Source organism: Hylobates moloch, unplaced genomic scaffold (assembly GCF_009828535.3).
Source record: "Hylobates moloch isolate HMO894 unplaced genomic scaffold, HMol_V3 SCAFFOLD_38, whole genome shotgun sequence".
In the NCBI taxonomy this organism is placed as follows: Eukaryota; Metazoa; Chordata; class Mammalia; order Primates; family Hylobatidae; genus Hylobates; species Hylobates moloch.
Window position 1 is genome coordinate 68,240 of NW_026652313.1, and position 23,450 is coordinate 91,689.

The 23,450-nt window shown below is 40.1% G+C and overlaps 1 protein-coding gene, 1 long non-coding RNA gene and 1 other non-coding gene across 7 annotated transcripts in view; 2 read left to right on the forward strand and 1 right to left on the reverse strand.

Moving 5' to 3' along the window:
• The window catches only part of LOC131382522 (uncharacterized), an 80,404-nt gene extending 63,889 nt beyond the window's left edge, over positions 1-16,515 (forward strand). Inside the window, exon 3 of the long non-coding RNA XR_009212068.1 lies at positions 16,279-16,515. This is a non-coding gene — a long non-coding RNA (uncharacterized LOC131382522). The remainder of the gene's footprint in view (positions 1-16,278) is intronic.
• LOC116463494 (small nucleolar RNA SNORD55/SNORD39) lies at positions 2,690-2,767 on the forward strand. The gene has a single exon (XR_004246700.1). It is a non-coding gene; the product is annotated as a small nucleolar RNA SNORD55/SNORD39 (small nucleolar RNA).
• LOC116463482 (folliculin-interacting protein 2-like) overlaps positions 4,100-23,450 on the reverse strand; it is a 136,636-nt gene continuing 117,285 nt past the window's right edge. For all 5 annotated transcript variants that reach the window (XM_032146607.2, XM_032146604.2, XM_032146606.2 and 2 more), the window contains 3 exons: positions 18,356-18,556; positions 14,115-14,230; positions 4,100-7,667 (listed from right to left, as the gene is read on the reverse strand). In XM_032146607.2, coding sequence (XP_032002498.1) covers positions 7,589-7,667; positions 14,115-14,230; positions 18,356-18,556 — 396 coding nt within the window. In that variant the 3' untranslated portion in view covers positions 4,100-7,588. The remainder of the gene's footprint in view (positions 7,668-14,114; positions 14,231-18,355; positions 18,557-23,450) is intronic.

The following is a 23,450-nucleotide window of genomic DNA, read 5'->3' on the forward strand; positions in this document are numbered from 1 at the left end:
TTCTGGAAATCCATTGGGCAAGTCTCTAAACCGCTTCTTCTATAATGCCCTAATCTCTCTTTTTAAATCACAAAATGTCTCTTAAGTTCTATCTTGTATTCCATTCATTATTTTCCCCTTCTGGATTTCTGGTAGTTTTTTTTCCTTCATATAATAGCTACCTAAGCGTTCTACAATTTACGTGCAGATGATAGACACTTTTAATGTAATTCATTTCTATTTCATTTCTTTGCTGGCAAATATTCTCATTGTCCCCCTTCATTCCAATACATGGACTTCAGTCTCAGTGACTGACACATTCTTTTCCTCATCCACTCGAGTCTGAGAGTAGTATTCTCAAATTTTAAAGGTCATAGAAATCACTTGGGGATCATGTTAAGATGCAGATTATGATTCAGTAGGTCTGAAATGGGGTTTGAGGTTTTGCATTTCTGTCAAGCTCCCAGGAAATGCAGTTAGTTGTTGCTGGTCTGAGGACCTTGAGTAGCAAGGTGCTGGAGGATTTGACAATGAATTGAATTTTGTGCTAGGAACAGGGGGGACTTGATGAGGCAAAGGGAAGAGGGAATGGGGGGGATTTGATGAGACAAAGGGAAGTCTATTCTAGGAAGAATAGACAGGGCAAAGACAATAACCTAGCACCTTTGGGGAAGTACATGTGGTTCAATGTGGCTGGAATATAGAACGCAGAATTATCTGATGAGGCTGGAGAAGATGAATCAGCTGGGTCACTGGAGTGCACAGGGCTGGGCTTTTATTTATTTTTTTGAGACGGAGTCTTGTTCTGTTGCCCAGGCTGTAGTGTAGTGGCACAATCTCGGCTCACTGCAGCCTCCGCCTCCTGGGTTCAAGTGATTCTACTGCCTCAGCCTCCCGAGTAGCTGGGATTACAGGCGCTGGCATGAGCCACTGCGCCGGGCCTTTCCACCACTTTTAACGAAATGTTACCTCCTTCCTTCTCAGAGGGTTGTTTTCCAACTCTTTGCAACACATATTCAGAGACTATGTGACATCTATGCCAACCTTTATGAGATAACTCTCAGGTTGGTACTGTTTATGATGTTGAAGATATTCGCTTGAAAGTCTACCTCCTGTAACTTGGAATGACGATTTTCTGATCCTACTCAACTCCATTTTCGGTTATCATACCATATCATTGGACTGATCCCCTCAGTATCTGTATCAGTCAGGGTTCTCCAGAGAAACAGAACCAATGATGTGTGTGTTGTGCCTGCAGGAGAGCAAGAGCCAGGGAGGGGTGTTTATTTTTAGGAGTTGGCTCCTGTGATTGTGGAAGTTGGCAAATCCAAACGCAGCAGGGTGGGCCAACAGGATGGAGACCCTGGGAGGAACTGATGTTGCAGCTCCAGCCTGAAGGCAGTTTGCAGGAAGAATTCTCTCTTCCTGGGGGATCTTCAGTCTTTCTCTTAAGACCTTCAACAGGTTGAATGAGGCCCACCCACATTATGGAGGATAAATAGCTTTATTCAAGGTCTACTGACTTAAATATTAATCTCACCTAAGAAATACCTGCACAGCATTGGGCTGGGAGGGGTGGCTCATGCCTGTAATCCCAGCACTTTGGGAGGCCAAGGCAGGCAGATCATCTGAGGTCAGGAGTTCAAGACCAGCCTGACCAACATGGGGAAACCCCGTCTCTACTAAAAATACAGAATTAGCTGGGCATGGTTGCGCATGCCTGTAATCCCAGCTACTCAGGAAGGCTGAGGCAGGAGAATCGCCTGAACTCGGGAGGCAGAGGTTGCAGTGAGCCGAGAACGTGCCATTGTACTCTAGCATGGGCAACAACAGTGAAACTCCATCTCAAAAAAAAAATAATAATAATAAATAAAATAAAATAAAATAAATACCTGCACAGCATCATCCAGATTGGTGTTTGACCAAATATCTGATTACTATTGCCTAGCCAAGATGACACATAAAATTAACCATCACAGGCCAGAGCTGGTGGCTCATGCCTATAATCCCAACGGTTTGGGAAGCTGAGGCAGGAAGATCATGTAAGGCCCAGAGTTCAAGACCAGCCTGGGCAACAGAGTGAGACCCTGTCTCTACAAAATTTTTTTTTGTTTTTTTGAGATGGAGTCTCACTGTTGCTCAGGCTGGAGTGCAGTGGCACAATCTCAGCTCACTGCAAGCTCCACCTCCCAGGTTCAAATGATTCTCCTGCTTCAGCCTCCCAAGTAGCTGGGACTACAGGCACGTGCCACCACGGCTGGCTAATTTTTTGTATTTTTTAGTAGAGGCGGGGTTTCACCGTGTTAGCCAGGATGGTCTTGATCTCCTGACCTCGTGATCTGCCCGCCTCAGCCTCCCAATGTGTTGGAATTACAGGTGTGAGCCATCGCGTCCAGCCCCCAATTTTTTAAAAAAAAATTAGCTGCGTGTGTTGGTGTATGCCTGTAGTCCCAGGTACTTGAGAGGCTGAGGCAGGATACTTGAGGCCAGAAGTCTGAGGTTACTGTGAGCTATGATCATGCCACTGTACTCCAGCCTGGGTGACAAAGTGAGACCCTGTCTCTTAAAAAAAAAAAAAAAATAACCATCACAGTACCCCTCTCATCCATTGTGAGGATTAAATGAGGTAACATACAGAAAGCATCTGACAGAACGGTCCAGACACTAGGGAACCAAAAAGCACTGTGGTGTGCATGTGCGTTTAAATCCTTTCATCAATGGCATGATTTTAAAGCTGTTTCACCCAAGTGCACAGCAGGGAAGCCATCCTTGGAGAACTGAGCATGCAGGAAAAGGCAAAAAAAGCTTCAGGGAAAAACACTTGAAATTTTCATTTATCAGAAAGGATTTTGAAATATCTACCGTAATTTTCCCCCCAGTCTTTAAGATAACATAACTCAGTACGGCATTATGTTGGTACCAACAGTTGCACTCAATGGCATATTTTTTCCTGAGAACAAATGTATCAGTGGACATCATCCCTTTTCTGAGCAAATATTTTGTAATGCCCCCTTTATTAACCTAAAATAAAATTTACAAATATACTCAGTTTATATCAAACCAATATAATGCCCTATTATACTGTAATTTAAAAGAAATTTAAAAGAAATTTATAATACTACTTTAATACATAAATATTAAGGCAGTAGATTAGCAAATATAATGAAGTTGGCCAGGCACAGTGGCTCACGCCTGTAATCCCAGCACTTTGGGAGGCCAAGGTGGGCGGATCTCCTGAGGTCAGGAGTTCGAGACCAGCCTGGCTAACATGGTGAAACCTCATTTCTACTAAAAATACAAAAAATTAGCCAGGTGTGGTGGTGCGTGCCTGTAACCCCAGCTACTTGGGAGGCTGAGGCAGGAGAATCACTTGAACCTGGGAGGCGGAGGTTGCAGAAAGCCGAGATTGCACCATTGCACTCTAGCTTGGGCAATAACATAAGAGTGAAACCCCATCTCAAAAAATATAATGAAGTAGGCATCCATATATACAGTCTTCATGAATGCAGGGGCTACAAATGAAGACTGACAGAGATGTGCTGTATTGATGACTCAAATTCCATGGGTACCATAGCTACCAAACTACATTACCATTGGAAATGCAGTTTTCCTAAAGTATATAAATTCTTGGTAAAGACCAAGTGACCGCTTCTTGCTAAAATTCTAAATCTTACAAAGTAAAACTCTTCCCTCAATTTATACAACAACTGCATTCCTGGAGAATGCATTATATACAAAAATCATGTAAAAATACATTGTGTTTTTATGTATAGCAGAATTATCTGCTTAATTATAAACAGGCTTTAGCCATATAAATGTCCAGCAGGACATTCAAGGGTTACACAGGAGGTGGGTGGGACAAGTCCTCATCCCATGGGGCTGCCTCTCGTGGTGCAGGACCTCTCGCCTATCATCTGAGCCCCCACCCTCTCTGTGCCAGTAACCCTAACCTGTCAGTCATTACGCTAACCAAAAATGTCCCCGCATTTCCAAAACACCCCGGTTAAAAACCACTGAGATATATAATCAATCAATCAGCTTGTTTTCAGCATGAATTGTTAGAAATGAGACCTCCACATTTTATTAAATGTAACAAATCGCATGCAGCACCAGGAAAATGTTCAAGATAAATTCAAAAGTTTTATTGCACCAAATGCCACAAAAAATGGATCAAAATAATACATAAACAAGTTAAAAAAAATTCCCACACAATGACATTGGTATCTATTCAAACTGATCAAAAACGAAGTCCTATCAATTTCTCTTATGGAGCTTCAAATAACAAATTCCAGAATTTTCTCGTTTTTGAAATACCACTTAAATTTAAGCATATTGCAATCTCACTTTCAAGATATATGGTTCATATTTTGACATTTAAAAATTAACATTCAGAGGGGACTGCTTGATTTAGGCAAAAATTATATTAAAATATCCTCTCCCCCAAGCACAATAAAAAACAAATGGTTCACATTTACCAAGAGAAGCTGAAGACATTTTCAACTTAACGTGAAAGTATGCATGAACAAAATATTCTCTAAAGTACATATTAGTGGAAAAATCCAGACATTTAAAAGAATTTTGGGGTACTTTATATTCTTTATTTTTATGTACAACCAACTATAGTGAAGAACCTAAAAAGCTACAGACTAAGTTTTTATAAAATCTCAGGACCTAATTATAAGAGCCCAAACAACGGTTTAGTATCATTTAGCAAGCGGGGATTTTTCTCCCTCCAAAAACGTTAATTTTGAAAAATATGGTTAAGTTTAAAAAGTTGCAATGTGTAAACGGCAGTTCCGTGGGATGTGAAAAGATTATAGTTACTTTCATTAAAAAACAGCACACTTCAGAAAAATGGATTGAAGCCTGTACAAAAAGCTATTTAACACTGATAAAAAATAAAATACTTTGGAATTATGCACAAGTATGGAAGTTACATTTTAAATTTTCATTGTCATGTCTAAAACATACACAATTACCTTTACATTCATTTCACTTATCAATTTATTAAAAATAAAACTGCAACATGCTAGAAAGAGGTCCATCACAGGGACATTTACAGACTTCTGCTCTGTCATGCCTCACTAGCTTGCTTAGAAAAGCAAGATGCTACAAAAATTACACTCAACAGGTAAGACTTAAAAGTTGAAGAAACCCTAAAGGTGGAATCCTGTCAACTGAGGTAGATTTCTTTTCTTTTTTAAAAAAAATTGTTTTATGTTTTTTCTTGAGGTGGGCATGGGAGCGAGTGGGGTCCCTTTCTTGCCTCTGCGGCTAAGCCAGAATGAAGCCACTGGGTGGTGCACAGCGTGTGAGCGGTGGATCTCAACACAATTCTGTGAGGTTTTTTTTTTTTTTTCTTTTTCGCTTTTAGGAAGAGGCTGAATTTAAGACAAAGAAAACTTGAATGTTAAATATTTAAAGGATTATAAAAGAGCAGCAACATTCTTGGTCTATTTTTGTAGGCAATAGATATGAGGATTAGGTTCTGACTGGAATCCTGAGTGTCATGGAGACAGCCCCCACATGTGACCCACCTGTAGTTTTCCAACAGGCATTTTTCCAAGAGTGAGTTTTGGAACATTAGATTAAGAGCAAATTAAATTTTCTCAGCCTTTGAGGGGCCTGGGCTGAATTTTTTTAATGTATAGAGTTTAGAGTCAACGATTTAAAGCTCAGTGTCCCCTATATGGGTCTAATTATCAACATGCCACTATGTCCACATTAGAATTGAACTGATTTATTTTCTATGAAACCCTGGAAGGTGGTGAATGAGGGAAAGTGCCCAAAACATGTAAACAAGAAAAAAGGAACTAGAGACGAGGGGAATGCTTTAAACTGTAAAAGCTGTAACATCAGCTCTGACAGTTTATTTACACGTAATGAGAAATGGATGTGGGGGAGCTGAGCCACAGGTGAGGTTCCTTCTCTCTCTGTAACACAACAGCAAACAATGATGTCATGGAACTACAGAACTTAAAACACCAAAGTCAAATGCTAGGCAAAAGGAAATAGGAAAACATTAAGAACAATGAACATTTCAATTTTCAATGAATGACATAAAATGATAAAGATCTTACAAACCTTAATGCACTCATCTACATTTTGCATCATTAAAAAAAAAGAGGGAAACGTAGCAGTTTTGATTTTTATCAAATGAAAAAATTGAAGTCATTCTAGTCCCTAATAGGGAAATTACTTCATATTCTTAGGTTCAACCACACATGAAAAGAACTGGAATTCATAAAACAGTGGAAGGGAATCAGAGCCTGGTTAACTGCTTGGGATCTGCAAAGCGCTAAAGATGTTTTGCTTTGCTAGCTTAGCTCGTGTCCTTTAATGACCAATATTTAAAAGTCTTTTACTTTGCCCTGGATGTCAGTACATAGTCTGTTTCACGGTCAGTAAACTAAAGTTTCTTCTATATTAACAGAAAATCAGGTTGTTTTTTTTTTTTGCATGAACTTTGGGAAATCATTTTGGTTGGTTTTATACAATGTGTAAGTTAATTTCTGGAAAGATGTTTTGAAAAGGATGCAGGAATTAGAAGGCACAGAAACGATAATATAAAAATTTAGATCATATATGAATTGTTTCTAAATGTTCAAGCTAATTGCTTTCATTAGTCATCCTGAACTGTTGCAGGTTTCATTTCCCACCAGGACAGCTGTGCCTTTTAAAGTAAAAATAGTTATTTGTATTAACTATAAGGAAAAAGTGGCTTCAGCTGGAAGAACTTACCAACCGAAACACTCTTGAGCTTATAGAAATAACTTTGGTAAATGGCCTCTCTTAAAAAGGCTGCTGAAAGCTCTAAAATATAAGGATAAAACATATGGTTTCAGACTGTACACTTTGCTGCTACAAACTACATCTTGATGGGATTAGGAGGCTACATTGATTCTTGGGTTTATTGCACCAACAATCCATCTCTGACCTACCTGTGGCTGCATCTGAAACAAGGTAAACTCCAAGAAGAAATGAAAACAGTGGGTCCCTAAAGCACTCTTCCCAACAAGCAATTCTCTTACATGTTTTATGTCAAACAGTCACTGATACAGCCACTGGAGCTGAAGATGGCACAATGTGGCTTTCTTTGCTTTACCTTGTGTAAAAAGCAAACTGTGACCTGGAATCCAAAGTCTGTATTCTGACTATTGTCTCAGAATAGCAAAATATGTTTTCTCCAGTTTGGGGAGCTCATGCTTAAACTCGGAAGCAGTTTCCTACTGGAATGTTATGTACACTGCTGACCACCCCGCTCAACTCACTTGTCTTTATTCTGCCCAAACAGCACAAGGCAATCTGTTGCAACAGCTTAGTGTTTAGTGCTTATGTTTCCTCCTACCAAAAAGGTCAGTTTCTTTGTTGATTCATGGGTAACAAATGGCCTAAAGTGTTCACAACAATCACAGACGCCATTATGTCAAGTAAACCTAAGTCTTCAATGAAGCATCAGCTTGACAGCAAAAACACAAAACAAAAAGGTGGAATGACTGTTTCTGTTTGCTCTTCTCATGCTTTTGACATCAAAGAGAGCTTATTCCTTTCTCCTTCAGTTGAGAATTTGATTTTTTTCTTCCAAGGAAGAACTGTCCTGAGCTTTAGCTTATAAGAGTATTTGAGCCACATAAGGAGAATGAGTACTGGCAATAGCAGTCAACAGAGGCAGGTCGTTGGATTCAATCCTGAATATTGAGAAAAGAAAAGAATATTACTTTAAAAGAGCATGGTTTTATGAGAAAGTATTATTTCTAGGTACTAAGTTTGATAGATTATCATTTAAAACTAATGAAAAAGCAAAACGGAAGGATAATAAATTTACTCTTTTAATAAAATATTCCAGTGGACACTGACCAGGGAGGCAAAGGGAGAGAAATACAGGACATGTGTTGTGCCTGTGTGTGGACATAAAGCTCTTTTTCCCTTGGCAGGGGTCACCAGACTTTCTAACTTTCCTGTATTCCCTATATAACTTCATTGTATCATACTTTAAGGTTTTCTCCATTATAAACTCATTCTTCCAGCCAACACTTCTAAATGCATACTGATTTTTCACCTAAGTTCAAATTGGTCTTAGAAAAATGGTGATGGTAGCAATTTCTTAAAAAACATTGGGAATTTGTTCAAAGTTTATACTGGGATCCTCATTGAGCATTTAAGCCACAAGATTCTGAGAGCAAAGTGACACTAAAAGGTACTGGGTTAAGAGACATCATGGTTTCAAATGGACACAGCTTTGGCTGCCTCTCTTACAGCAGAGGTGGATACGGTATGGGCACTGGCTAAAAATGATGCCAGGTGCCATGAAAAAAAAAAAATTGAACTGTTTCAGTTTGTGGACTATGTCCTAATTCTTACCCTTGAATTCCTCAAAATAAAAAAGTATCTGGCATTACCTCATGGAGTTTTCCAGTCCTTCTCCAGTAATGCTACATACAGATCTGATTTCAGAGTGCACAGAGGTTCTCTAGGACTTTTAGTGCTACTGGCCCTGACTATGGGAGGAAGGGGATAAAGGAAGGATGAACATGAGTCCACTAATAATGCACTAAGAGGACCTAGAGATGAGTGCAAAGGGGAATAAAAGCTTATGATTACACATGTTGATGATGCACACCTGTAAGTGTCAAGGATGAGGTAAAGTCCTTGAAATGTAAGGTACACATTTGGCAATGGAAAATCTAATAAGGCAAGATGGCCAAATAGGAACAGCTCCGGTCTGCAGCTCCCAGCAAGATCGATGCAGAAGGTGGGTGATTTCTGTATTTCCAACTGATGTACCTGGCTCATCTCATTGGGAGTGGATGGACAGCAGGTGCAGCCCACGGAGGGCGCGTAGAAGGAGGGTGGGGTGTTGCCTTACTCGGGAAGTGTAAGGGTTTGAGGAATTGTCTCCCCTACCCAAGGGAAGCGGTGAGGAATTCAGTATCTGCACTCCAGTCTGGATACTGCACTTTTCCCATGGTCTTCACAACCCACAGACCAGGAGATTCTCTTGGGTGTGTACACCACCAGGGCCCTGGGTTTCAAGCACAAAACTGGGCGGCCATTTGGGCAGACACTGAGCTAGCTGCAAGAGTTTTTTTTTTTCCATACCTCAGTGGCACCTGGAACGCTAGCGAGACAGAACCGTTCACTCCCCTGGAAAGGGGGCTGAAGCCAGGGAGCCGAGTGGTCTGGCTCAGTGGGTCCCATGCCCACCGAGCCCAGCAAGCTAAGATCCACTGGCTTGAAATTCTCACTGCCAGCACAGCAGTCTGAGGTCGACCTGGGACATTTGAGGTTGGGGGAAGGGCGTCCGCCATTGCTGAGGCTTGAGTAAGCGGTTTTACCCTCACAGTGTCAACAAAGCCGCCTGGAAGTTCAAACTGGGCGGAGCCCACTGCAGCTCTCAGCAAGGCCACTGGGGCCAGACTGCCTCTCTAGATTCCTCCTCTCTGGGCAGGGCATCTCTGAAAAAAAGGCAGCAGCCCCAGTTAGGGGATTATAGATAAAACCCCTATCTCTTTGGGACAGAGCACCCGGGGGAAGGGGCGGCTGTAGGCGCAGCTTCAGCGGACTTAAACATCCCTGCCTGATAACTCCGAAGACAGCAGCAGATACCCCACACAGCGTTTGAGCTCTGCTAAGGGTCCGACTGCCTCCTCAAGTGGGTCCCTGACCCCTGTGTATCCTGACTGGGAGACACCTCCCAGTAGGGGCTGACAGAACCTCATACAGGAGAGCTCTGGCTGGAATCTGGTGGGTGCCCCTCTGGGACGAAGCTTCCAGAGGAAGGAACAGGCAGCAAACTTTGCTGTTCTGCATCCTCCACTGGTGATACCCAGGCAAACAGGGTCTGTAGTGGACCTCCAACAAACCACAGCAGACCTGCAGCAGACAGGCCTGTTAGAAGGAAAACTAACAAACAGAAAACAGCCGCATCAACATCAACAAAAACGATGTCCACTCAGAGACCCCATCCGAAGGTCACCAACGTAAAAGACCAAAGGTAGATAAATCCATGAAAATGGGGAGAAACCTGTGCAAAAAGGCTGAAAATTCAAAAAACCAGAACGCCTCTCTCCTCCAAAGGATCACAACTCCTCACCAGCAAGGGAATAAAACGGATGGAGAATTGAGTTTGATGAATTGACAGAAGTAGGCTTCAGAAGGTGGGTAATAACAAACTCCTCTGAGCTAAAGAAGCACGTTCTAACCCAATGCAAGGAAGCTAAGAACCTTGAAAAAAGGTTAGGTGAAATGCTAACTAGAATAACTAGCTTAGAGAACAACATAAATGACCTGATGGAGCTGAAAAACACAGCACGAGAACTTCATGAAGCATACACAAGTATCAATAGCTGGATCGATCAAGCAGAAGAAAGGATATCGGAGATTGAAGATTAACTTAATGATATAAAGTGTGAAGACAAGATTACAGAAAAAATGAAAAGAAACGAACAAAGCCTCCAAGAAATATGAGACTATGTGAAAAGACCAAATCTACGTTTGATTGGTGTACCTGAAAGTGACAGGGAGAATGGAACCAAGCTGGAAAACACACTTCAGATTATTATCCAGGAGAACGTCCCCAACCTAGCAAGGCAGGCCAACATTCAAATTCAGGAAATACAGAGAACACCACAAAGATACTCCTCGAGAAGAGCAACCCCAAGACACATAATGGTCAGATTCACAGAGGTTGAAATGAAGGAAAAAATGTTAAGGGCAGCCAGAGAGAGAGGTCAGGTTACCCACAAAGGGAGGCCCATCAGACTAACAGCAGATCTCTGCAGAAACCCTACAAGCCAGAAGAGAGTGGGGGCCAATATTCAACATTCTTAAAAGAATTTTCATGGCACACGCCTGTAATCCCAGCTACTCCGGACACTGAGGCAGAGAATTGCTTAAACCTGGAGGGGCGGAGGTTGCAGTGAGCCGAGATCATGCCACTGCACTCCAGCCTGGGTGACAGAGCAAGACTCTGTCTCAAAAAAAAAAAAAAAAAAAAGAATTTTCAACCCAGAATTTCATATCCAGTCAAACTAAGCTTCATAAGCAAAGGAGAAATAAAATCCTTTACAGACAAGCAAATGCTGAGGGATTCTGTCACCACCAGGCCTGCCTTACAAGAGCTCCTGAAGGAAGCACTAAACATGGAAAGGAACAACCAGTACCAGCCACTGCAAAAACATACCAAATTGTAAAGACCATCGACACTATGAAGAAACTGCATCAACTAACGGGCAAAAAAACCAACTAGCATCATAATGACAGGATCACGTTCACACATAACAATATTAACATTAAATCAAATATGGGCTAAATGCTCCAATTAAAAGACACAGACTGGCAAATTGGATAAAGAGTCAAGACCCATCTTTGTGCTGTATTCAGGAGACCCAACTCACGTGCAAAGACACACATAGACTCAAAATAAAGAGATGGAGGAAGATCTACAAGCAAATGGAAAGCAAAAAAAAGTAGGGGTTGTAATCTAGTCCTGATAAAACAGACTTTAAACCAACAAAGATCAAAGAGACAAAGAAGAGTATTACATAATGGTAAAGGGATCAATGCAACAAGAAGAGCTAACTATCCTAAATCTACATGCAACCAATACAGAAGCACCCAGATTCATAAAGCAAGTTCTTAAAGAGCTACAAAGAGACTTAGGCTCCCACACAATAATAATGGGAGACTTTAACAACACCCCACTGTCAATATTAGATCAACGAGACAGAAAATTAACAGGGTATTCAGGACTTGAACGCAAGCTGTGGACCAAGCAGACCTAATAGACATCTACAGAACACTCCACCCCAAATCAACAGAATATACATTCTTCTCAGCACCTCATCACACTTATTCTAAAATTGACCACAAAATTGGAAGTAAAACACTCCTCAGCAAATGCAAAAGAATGGAAATCATAACAAACAGTCTCTCAGACCACAGTGCAATCAAATTAGAACTCAGGATTAAGAAACTCACTAAAAACCACACAACTATATGGAAGCTGAACAACCTGCTCCTGAATGACTACTGGGTAAATAACGAAATGAAGGCAGAAATAAAAGTTCTTTGAAACCAATGCGAACAATGACACAGCGTACCAGAATCTTTAGGACACATTTAAAGCAGTGTTTAGAGGGAAATTTATAGCACTAAATGCCCACAAGAGAAAGCAGGAAAGATCTAAAATCGACACCCTAACATCACAATTAAAAGAACTAGAGAAGCAAGAGCAAACACATTCAACAGCTGGCAGAAGACAAGAAATAACTAAGATCAGAGCAGAACTGAAGGAAATAGAGACACAAAAAACCCTTCAAAAAATCAATGAATCCAGGAGCTGGTTTTTTGAAAAGATCAACAAAATAGACCTCTAGCCAGGCTAATAAAGAAGAAAGGACAGAATATTCAAATAGATGCAACAAAAAATGATAAAGGGGAGATCACCACTGATCCCACAGAAATACAAACTACCATCAGAGGATACTATAAACACCTCTACGCAAATAAACTAGAAAATCTAAAAGAAATGGATAAATTCCTGGGCACATACACCCTCCCAAGTCTAAACTAGGAAGAAGTCAAATCTCTGAATAGACTGATAACAAGTTCTGAAATTGAGGCAGTAATTAATAGCCTACCAACCAAAAAATGTCCAGGACCAGACGGATTCACAGCCAAATTCTACCAGAGGTACAAAGAGGAACTGGTACCATTCCTTCTGAAACTATTCCAAATAGAAAAAGAGGGACTCCTGCCTAACTCATTTTACGAGGCCAGCAACATCCTGATACCAAAACCTGGCAGAGACACAACAAAAAAGAAAATTTCAGGCCAATATCCCTGATGAACATCAATGCCGAAATCCTCAATAAAATACTGGCAAACCGAATCCAGCAGCACATCAAAAAGCTTATCCACCACGATCCAATTGGCTCCATCCCTGGGATGTAAGGCTGGTTCAACATACAGATAGCATTAGGAGAAGTACCTAATGTAGATGACGGGTTGATGGGTGCAGCAAACCACCATGGCACGTGTATACCTATGTAACAAACCTGCACATTTTGCACATGTATCCCAGAACTTAAAAGTATAATAATAATAACACATTTTGCACATGTATCCCAGAACTTAAAAGTATAATAATAATAAAAAACTAATAAGGCAGGATTGAAGTATGGGGCTGGTAGAGAGATATAAACAAAAGCAAAAAAATAAACGACAAAGAGACATGTTGCAAGTTAACTGCAAAAGCAAACACCTCATAGGGGGAAATACTTTGTAAATAAAGTATGTAAGAATAATCTATGACAGGAAATGCCAAGAGCCGAACAACACAGGCGTCACATTCTGGGTGTGAAAGATGAGAAATCTAAGGAAAACACGAAGGCCCCAGTCTCTTAGGAGGCTTAGAGAATTTAAACGTCGACATTATAAACAATATTTTCTTCTCCCAAGTGAGGGGAATCATCATCATGGATAAGCGGGGGCAGTTCCCCAAATGTACAATGTCTTTTTGTTCTCTTTTGAAAAATCAAGCAGACAGTAAAACAAAAGTCAGAATTACTTCCCCTAGAGAAGTTATGGCAAACACCCTCTGGAGGATGATAGGCATTTTTAGTAACATACAAGTCTCCTCTTTGGTGGGCTTATAATAAAGGAAGGAAAGCACTGTCCCCCCAAGACACGCAGGCAGGCTCCTCAAGCCTAGAAGGGCCTTTCCTGCCACCAGGTGGAATGTGCAGACCTGCTCCTCCTCCAGGAAGTGAAATGTAAACGCAAGCTGCTGCTGCGCGTCCCACAGCTTGTGACTTCGGCATCTTATTCAGTTACTAGAAACGGGCAGTGTGGGATTAAATTTTCTTTTCAAGCAGAAGATAATCCACGGAGAAGAGCAACAAAGCATGACCAGCCTAAAGTCCTGCGATTGATTGTAGGTGTGAAACCCAGTATCAGATAATGGAACATGCTGTTCATTGGGGAGCTGCAGAGGCACGTATCTGATGGACTCCACATACTTTGATGGGTTACCAGGGCCTGAGGTTTAGTGTGGCACAGGCTAAACACGTCAGTGGGTACAATGCTAGGGATACCTATCAAAGGGTGAAGTGACGGCACTTCACAGAACTCACCCCAGTACGACACCTAATTCTTTCACATGGACTCGTGTGTGTCCCCGGAGATATTCAGATAGCATTTTACTTTTAAGGTACATCTCCTGTAGTCTATCTTCAAGATGCATGATGCACTGCAAAGCCAAGAACATTCACAATGAGGGCTAGAAGTCAAATCTCTGCCAATATTTTAAGAGTCAGAATTTTCTTAATTCATTTCTAACTACACAGCTTTAATCTCATCAGTTTCAAATACACTTAAAAAATCACAAGCCATCTCAAACCCTACCACTACCAGGTATAAGAATAGGTTCTTATAAAACAAAGTTTACTTTTGCTAACTATTAAGATTTACATATGTATTATTCTAGTCTTTTTAAACAAGCATTTTTTTCATAGTTGAAATCATTCCAAAAGTATGTTTCTTGCCTTTAAAAAACTTTATAATAATCCTTTCCCACATTAAGAACTCCTTGATATAATTTTTATAGCTAAACAATCTCGAGAATGTGAATTTACATGTAACCACATAGCAATTTGCATTTTTGTTATAAATAATTTAGTAAACAGTATGGTTTTTGTTTTTTCCCCCAATATCTCAGATTATTCTGGCCCAGTACATTTCCAGAGGAGACTGACTGGAACAGGTCATTTTAAACCTCCCCACAACTTTTTTTTTTCTTTTGCTTTCAAGAATATATTTTAACTAGGTCTTTAATAACAATAAAGAAAAGGCAATTATTTTCAGGACATCTTTACCCTTGGAATTGTGTTCAGCTTCATTTTTTTAGAGAATAGCAACCATCTGTGTCTTTCACCAGAGGCAAATACTTTTGCATTTGGCAGGCAGAGCTACCCGAGCATCTTCAGTAAGACACCTGATGGCTTTGGCAAGGGTAATTCCATCATACATAATTCTCTTCTAGACCATTAGGCCTGTTATTTTCAAGGTAAAAAGATTAACAGATGCATTTGAAAATGTTGATCTTGACCATCTGGGCTGATCAGTGACATGGAAAAAATATCTATCAGAGATGCAATCTTTTCAGTTTTCCATTGGTTTAAAATCTTAAATACATTGTGTCAGGTGGATGAAACACAACTGCTAAGTGACTAAGAGTAATAAAGTAAGGATTTCACCAATTCTAATGGAAATGCTCTTCCAAGTAAACAAGGTGGTAAAAGGATCTTTATTAGCTTTCAGTTCCTTATGGAGTGATATAGAAAATTTTTAATAGGAGTCACAAAATATTAAAAATAATATTCATATTACATTGAACCCTTTCGGTTTGGAAAAAGTAATTACAGTGTTCACAGCCTATATGAAAACTGTATGATGCAGTGTGGAAATAAGAACTGTGGTCTATATGAAATATATACTAGATGTGAAATCAAAGCATTTAGACAACTTTTAGCCAGGCACAGTGGCTCACGCATGTAATCCCAGCACTTTGGGAGGCTGAGGTAGGAGGATCACTTGAGACCAGGAGTTCAAGACCAACCTAGGCAACATAGTGAGCCTCTGTCTCTACAAAAATTAAAAAATCACCTGGGCATAGTGGCACACACATCTGTAGTCCTAGCTACTCAGGAGGCTGAGGGGGGAGGATTGCTTGAGCCCAGGAGGTCAAGGCTGCAGTGAGCCAAGATCATACTACTGCACTATAACCTGGGTGACAAAATGAAACTCTGTCTCAAAAAAAAAAAAAAAAAAAAAAAAAAAGAAAGAAGAAAGCATTTTTTAAAAGACTTGATTATTCAATTGAACCATGCTGGGGGCTTTTTTAACTCCTCTTTCTGGGATTTTATTCCTGAGATGGATTTCTCCAATTTTTAACTTCCAAAATTTCAAATAGCTACTTTCTCTTTTTGTATTGAAGGTTCTAAAAGCCATTTAATCACAGGTTTAATTCAAGTGATTTTTTTAAGGAGAATTTTAAACTGCAGATAAAATTTTCTTTGATCTTGGTTTTGTCAGATTAAATAAGTCATTCACACTAGTAAGTGTCTGAACATACTTCTGTCCAAAGGAAGTAAAAAGAATTAACTATAACAATGTATTGCTTTGATAACCAAGATATCAACTATGACAAGACCTATGTATTATAGAATGAAATATAAAAGTTTGGCAAATACTTATGAAGTAAACTATGAAGTCTAATATACATTCCTTCTCTTACAGAAAAGGAAACATTAGCCTCTAAATCAGCATAACTCAACCTGCTTTTAGAAGGAGAAACTGCCTACTACTGTAGAACGAAAAGTAAGATCATAATAATCCATAAGTGCTTCTCATATTGCCCCAGGACAGATGTCTTGCAAGAGTACGCTTCAGCTTAAAGCCCAAATAAAGAGTTTGGAAAAAAGGTGTTGTCAGTCTTTGCAACCATTAATATTGTTTCATGAAACTAATTGTTATTGACTATCATACTAATAGTAGCTGTTTACTGAGTGCTTCTAACATCTAACACTATTCCAAGTGCTTTACATTCATTCCCTAATATAATTTCATAACCATAGGAGATAGGTTCTATTATTTCCCCAGCTTTGCAGATAAGGAAATTAAAGCTTTGAAAGATTACATGGTTAGGAAGTAGCAGAACTTGGATTTGACCCCGGGTTATGGGACTCTAAAGCTAACATATATGGCTTTTAAAGTATTTTATAATATTGGCATGGTGCTTTGGCAGTAAAAAGCAGTTATATCCCTAATTTTCAGAAGATCCTCACAGCACCCTTGTTGAACAGGTACTATCTTCCTTTTACAAATAAGAAAGCTGAGGTTCGGAGAGACTCGGGATTATCCATTGTTACACAACTAACCAACGGCAAAGCCTAGACCACAACCCAGCTATGCTCAATGGTCTTCCTGCCTTGCCACACTGTCACGACTTTGATAACAACCAGATGGTATTTCAGAGCACCTTCTTCAAAGTCATAAAAGTCTTGACTCTTTTTGAGGAATAGGTACAAGTATAGATTTGGTCATAAAAACCCAGGACAATGACCATTACATTAGCAATTAGCATAGGTAATTAATATTAAAAAACTTCCTGCTTTGTTGGGTAAACAGGTTTGCATCATTTTTGGAGGCCAGGAGGCAGATAACAGATGTTTTGGTTTGGGGCTGTGCTGCAGAGAACAGCGCTGTGCAGACAGGAGGGAACAGCAGAGAAAGCAGACTCTTTCCTCACACACCTGTCTCTGAGGTCAGCCCATCCAAGCTCTACCCAGCTATATGCCATATGCCCTTAAGCTTCTCTCTCTCTCTAAGTGTTCATCATCACTGGAAAAGCTTTTCTTCTTTTGAAACCTTTCCCCCTCCCTCTCTAAATGTATTTTCTCTTTCTTTCAATTTCTCTGCACATACGCAGATACTGAGAAGATTTTGTTGTGCATGTTAATTCCAGTGGCTGGGGGGAGCTACTGATACTTTTCTAAGAGTGTATAGGCTCTGTCTGTTGTTTGTATTTAAAGTATTGTTACGGAAGTGATTTTAAAATCCCATTTGGAAAGAAGCAGATTGCTTGAGCCCAGGAACTCAAGACCAGACTGAGCAACATGGCAAAACATGGTGAAACTCATCTCTACAAAAAATACAAAAATTAGCTGGCATGGTGGCACATGCCTCTAGTCCCAACTACTCAGGAGGCTGAGGTGGGAGGATCACTTGAGCACGGGAGGCAGAGGTTGCAGTGAGCAGAGATCACGCCACTGCACTACTCATTCCAGAGTGAGACTCTGTCCAAAAAAAAAAAAAAAAAGGAACAATTGATATAATCTTACATGTGTATAGTACTTCAAAGCTGGAAATGTCGGCAATGTTTACACAAATGATATTCTATTTTATCCTTAACACCTTTGTGAAAATGTTTGCTTAATAAAAGGAACTACAATCCCTTCAGAAACTGGCCTACTTATTATAATATCAATCTAATAAAAGGAGAACTCATGAGTTCTCCAGTGGATGATTTACAGTTTCCTTTTATGCTTGATCTCTCCACCCATTCCTTATTTACTGCACCATATACCTCGTTCCAAAAAATTCCAGTGCCGCTCCTCATTATTTGTTTCATGGAAGAGCTATTGTTACTGAAATCTATCCTGTTGGGGGTTTTATGTTGCATGTTCTAGTTTTAGTTATGCTAATCTCCAATTATATTAAAACAGCATTTTTGAATTTGTGATTTTATAATCAAAATGTCATTAAAAGCATTTTAAAAGTAGACTTCTTTGGTGATATAAGAACCAGTACTTACAAAATCAGCAGGGAGGTGAAGCTTGTAGAGCTGTAAAATGGACTGAAGCAAACTGGACACCTGACTAGAGACCAGGACATCCTGGCCTAGTTTCATGTTGTCCGTCACTTTCCTCTGACTTGTAGCTACCTGCACACTCCATTTATCTGTGTCTGCGATAATACAGACAGCTTCAGCTATTGGCTCATCCAGGACTGGATGCTGAAAGAGAAACACAAAGGGATGGGTTTATTTATCCAGGTGAGTCCAAAAGGTCAAAGTTTCACTACTGATAAATACATTTAAATGTAAAATTCTTGACAGCCAGGAAGTTATGGATAGAGCAGATTTAACAACTGGTAAATTATGCCATAGGGTAAATAGGGTAAACATTGAAGCAGTCACAAGGACTTTTTTAAAAACCTAATTTCTCAAAACAAATCAAAGTGTAACTGCTGGGGAGGGATGGGTGGGGGAGGGGGAAGATAGAGAGAGCCAGAGACAGAGAGACCTGCCTCAAAGCCAATGCACATATGCACATTTTTCTAACCCTCATTTACCAAGGAAAATTAGTACTGGCTGCTTCCGTCCTTACTCCCTTCTACTGTCCTGGGGTGACTGCTTGATTCTTTTGGCTGCTTAAATAACTTCCTCCAATAAATCTATCCGAATTTGCCTTTGAAGAATGGTCTTTCTTAGACAAGGCCTGGTGAGACTGCAATCGGGTCCATCCTTCCTCTATCAAGGTGTGTTCGTATGGCCCAAGCTATGCCAGCTGGATGCTCCTTCCCTGGGAATTCCTTGTAAGTACCGGCACAGAAGACCAAAAACGGTTGGCACTATCATATTCCTGCCCAGACAGCAATTAGTACAAAGCCTGGTGGGACTTAGTACAAACACCTTCAAGTAGTCCATGGTTCCTGGAACTCCAGAATTGCCTTGTTGCCTATTTGAACCCTAATTCTTCTGTCTTCTCATCAATTCTATACATTCCTAATATTCCTCCACTAAAGTCCCTCCTGTTTAAGTTAACAAGAGTTGCTAATTGCAACAAAGAACCCAAAGAGAGATACAGCTTTGCCACTGGACCATGGTTACCTGTGATTTTTACAACTTAATCCAAGTAGTGGGAAGGCTGCAAATACAAATCAAAGATGCATGATGCAATACTGTAATTTTAACAGGTGATCTGACTCCCTAGTCTTGGATTCTGTTACTAAAAGGGGAGCCTGTGCAGCTTTGTATTCCTTCTCACAAATGGGAAAGAGAGTGGTGAGATGAATGAGAACTTCGTGCGGACCAACATTTTTTCCTACTATTATCCAAGGGGGAATAGTAGGAAAAATAGTAGGAAAAACCCTGGTAATAGGGTTTATATTTTCCCCTATTATCAGGGTTTATAAAAATATAAGGGTTTAAAAAGATATAAACCCTATTATCAGGATTTATATTTTTCCCATTGAAAGGAACAGCAATCAGGCAAAGTCTGATGTTCAACATTTATTTGTCTGTTCAAGTAATTTTAAACATGAGAGATAAAGAATTTCATAAAGTATGCTTTTGAATTCATAAAGCCCAGTTTCCCAAGACAGTTCTCATTTTGTAGAATTGTTAACTGAAAAGTACAAAGATTTTCTTACACATAATGACCCCATCACCATTTTCAACCAAAGGTTTTCATGACCCTTTCACCCCATGCTTCTTACACATGCATATATACACTCTCCAAAATGGACACCTAAAGATACAAGGCTTCAGTGACTTCTCTTTACAAGTTCCTCCAAGGTCTTGTTCATCGTGTGTTATAAATTTACAGCAAGATGATGACGACTTGCCATCAATGAGTCTGGTCCTTATGGAAAAAAAAAAAAAAAAAGGAAATTTGAACACTTAAAATATTTGTATTTTGAGCTCAAACTCCTTCACTGCTTTGCATTTGTCAGAAATCCACAACATGCTGGTCATGCCACGGGACAGATCTATATTAGGGACCTTTCCCTCATACTGACCATATGTCAATATAGAGACAATGTCACCTTTCACAGTGAATTCTAGCTTTTGCGAGGGGCAAGGGGAGGAGGAGGATTGATTTGCAGTAGGTAATTTGGGCCCTAGGTTCAAATCGAACTTAGTCTTCTAAATGATCTTCCCACTGCAGTGGTAGGGAAAGGAAGAGTGTGTCAATCCCCTTGTCCAACAGTGCATAGACTGTAAGTTATATAGTACCACTACCAACACAAAGGGCTTTGTTTTAAGCAACTAATTGCTGGAATAAGGGCCAAGAGGCGTACTAGGAAGGTGATGGATGGAAGATTCTGCAAGCCTAGGTTACATCAGAAGGCTGTAGATTTACATGCAATAACAAAAAGGGACAGAGAGGTTGGCTCAATTATTTTAAAAGTAAGCATGAAAGAGAAATGTAAAACTAAAAAATACTAACATGAAAAATCAGCACAAGTCTTTTTATTTATTTATTTTTTAGAGACAGGGTCTTGCTTTTGCCGAGGCTGGAGTGCAGAAGTCTGATCACAGTTCACAGTAACCTCAAGTTCCCGAGCTCAAGTGATCCTCCTGCCTCAGCCTCCCAAGTAGCTGGACTACAGACGTGTGCCACCACACCTGGCTAATTAAAAAAAATGTTTTTGTAGAGATGGGGGTCTTGCTATGTTGCCCAAGCTGGTCTCAAACTCCTGGCCTCAAGTGCTGCTCCCACCTCTGCCTCCCAAGGAACTGGGATTATAGGTGTGAGCCATTACATTTGGCTTCTAAAGTTTCTTACTTTTTTTTTTTTTTTGAGACAGTCTTGTTCTGTTGCCCAGGAGTGAAGTGGTGCAATCTCAGCTCACTGCAACACCTGGGTCCTGCGTTCAAGCGATTCTCATGTCTCCTGGGTAGCTGGAACACACGTGTGCACCACCACACCCAACTAATTTTTGTACTTTTAGTAGAGACAGGGTTTTGCTGTGTTGGCCAGGCTGGTCTCTAACTCCTGGCCTCAAGTGATCTGCCTGCCTTGACCTCTGAAAATGCTGGGATTATAGGCTCACAATTCATTTTTAAATCACTGGAGCAAAGAGGCAGAATCTGAGGTAGATACCTGAGTAAAGACGAAAGAACAGAATCTAAAGATTGAGACAAACTGACAGGAATTTGCAAGAGTCCATTCCTTGAAGGTGGGGCTGAATCTTCTCTCTGCATCCTTAGCCTCTAGCACAGGAGCTGGCATTTGAAAAATGTTACTTGCTGAATGAAAATGAGACAGATTAAGCACAAGCAAATGACAAGAGTCAATGAGCATCTCGTGTTCCTTACAGCATGGATCGCTGACTTTTATGCATGCAGGCCCCAGGAACAGAAAAGAACCAGCATAACCTTTTCAAAAGAGTATCTTAAAAAAAAAAAAAACTCCAAGAATTACATATTCTCAGGCTACTAAATACATAAGACACAATTCCCTGAATCCATCCAATTGCCTCCATCTAACTATATCACTTAGTAGCTACTTACTTATTTACTAAAGAATAAACACCTTTTAAAGGAAGAACAAACTAGAGGGAAGTCTAAATATTCAAGAAAAAGAAATGAATGCTAGAAAGAGATGAAAATATCATCAACTACTCTTAGTTACAATTCAAGGGCCACCAGGGCCACTGCGGTCATCCCTGATCAGGCCTGAACTTGCACAGGGTCAGAGAGTTGAAGCTGAAGTTCTGGTGACTGGAGATTTCTGATCATCTTTCCAAAGGAAACTCAACCCCATTAGAGAGAGGGCAGTGTAAACATATTATGATCTGGCTTATCAGTCAATCTCTAAGTTTTCAGAATTTAAAGAACTCTAAGATCTAGAAAACTATGTTTGGATTTGTCACAGAAATACATACCTGCACACACCTTATGCCCTGGAATTCAATTTAACATTCCTCTTGGGTTTTTTTTTTTTTTTTTTCTTTTTGAGACAGAGTCTCGCTTTGTCGCCCAGGCTGGAGTGCAGTAGTGCATTCTCAGCTCACTGCAACCTCTGCCTCCCAAGCTCAAGCAATTCTTCTGCCTCATCCTCCCAGGTAGCTGGGATTACAGGCGCCCACCACTACACCCAGCTAATTTTTTGTATTTTTAGTAGAGACGGGGTTTCACCACGTTGGCCAGGCTGGTCTCGAACTCTTGACCTCAAGTGATCCACCCACTTCGGCCTCCCAAAGTGCTGGGATTACAGGCGTGAGCCACCATGCCTGGCTGGGAAGACTATTTTTTAGGCATCTATAGAACCACAATAAACAAACACTGAATTATATGTATGCTTCTTTATAATACTATTTCTTACTAGCCATACCTTAATAGTAGAAGTTAGTGAATAGTGAAATCTGTCAAGTAAGTTTCTTAAGTTCACAATTTTATCAAGTTCACATGCATAGCAGGTTTCATACATACACTTATTTGCAGTAACATACATGTAGCAATACTTTTAAGAAATTAAGTACTCTAAAAAATACGAACCTAAGATTGACTGATTTAAGCACCTATGAAAAGCCTAATCCACTATCTGCTCTTCTTAGGACCTGGAGTTTGGGCATGGGAACTAAAGAAAAGGAATAGGAAGGTGGGGCGTGCCTGTACCCCAACGCTGACAACTGAACCATGGTGAGCCTCACTTTGGCCTCCCATACACCTTAAGGAAAAGGGAGATACGATATGGATACCTGTCAGTTTAATAAGATCACTTGGCAAAATTTCTCTTCTTAATGCTAAAATCGTTTTTCCCAAAGGGTTTTGTTACCTTGACTAAATATCTCTAGAAAAACAAACCAAAAAGCCCACATTGTATAGTTACCTTTTTTAAAAGCTCTCCTGCAAACCGTTATTGTCTCAGATTAATCAGGTCCTCATTTCAGAGTTCCAAATGAAAATCTGAGAGGAATATTAATATTAAATATAGTCATTCCACTTAAAATGCCTGCTTGAGAAACTTTACAAACCTTATGGATGCTGACATACATCAGTTACCCTCTTCTCTCTCAAGCTAAGGAGAATCAATTTTGAAATAAGTTTCCTGTCCAAAGAATTTATCAAATTCTCCTATCAGAATGGATCTGCAATATGTTTGTACTTCCTCCATCAG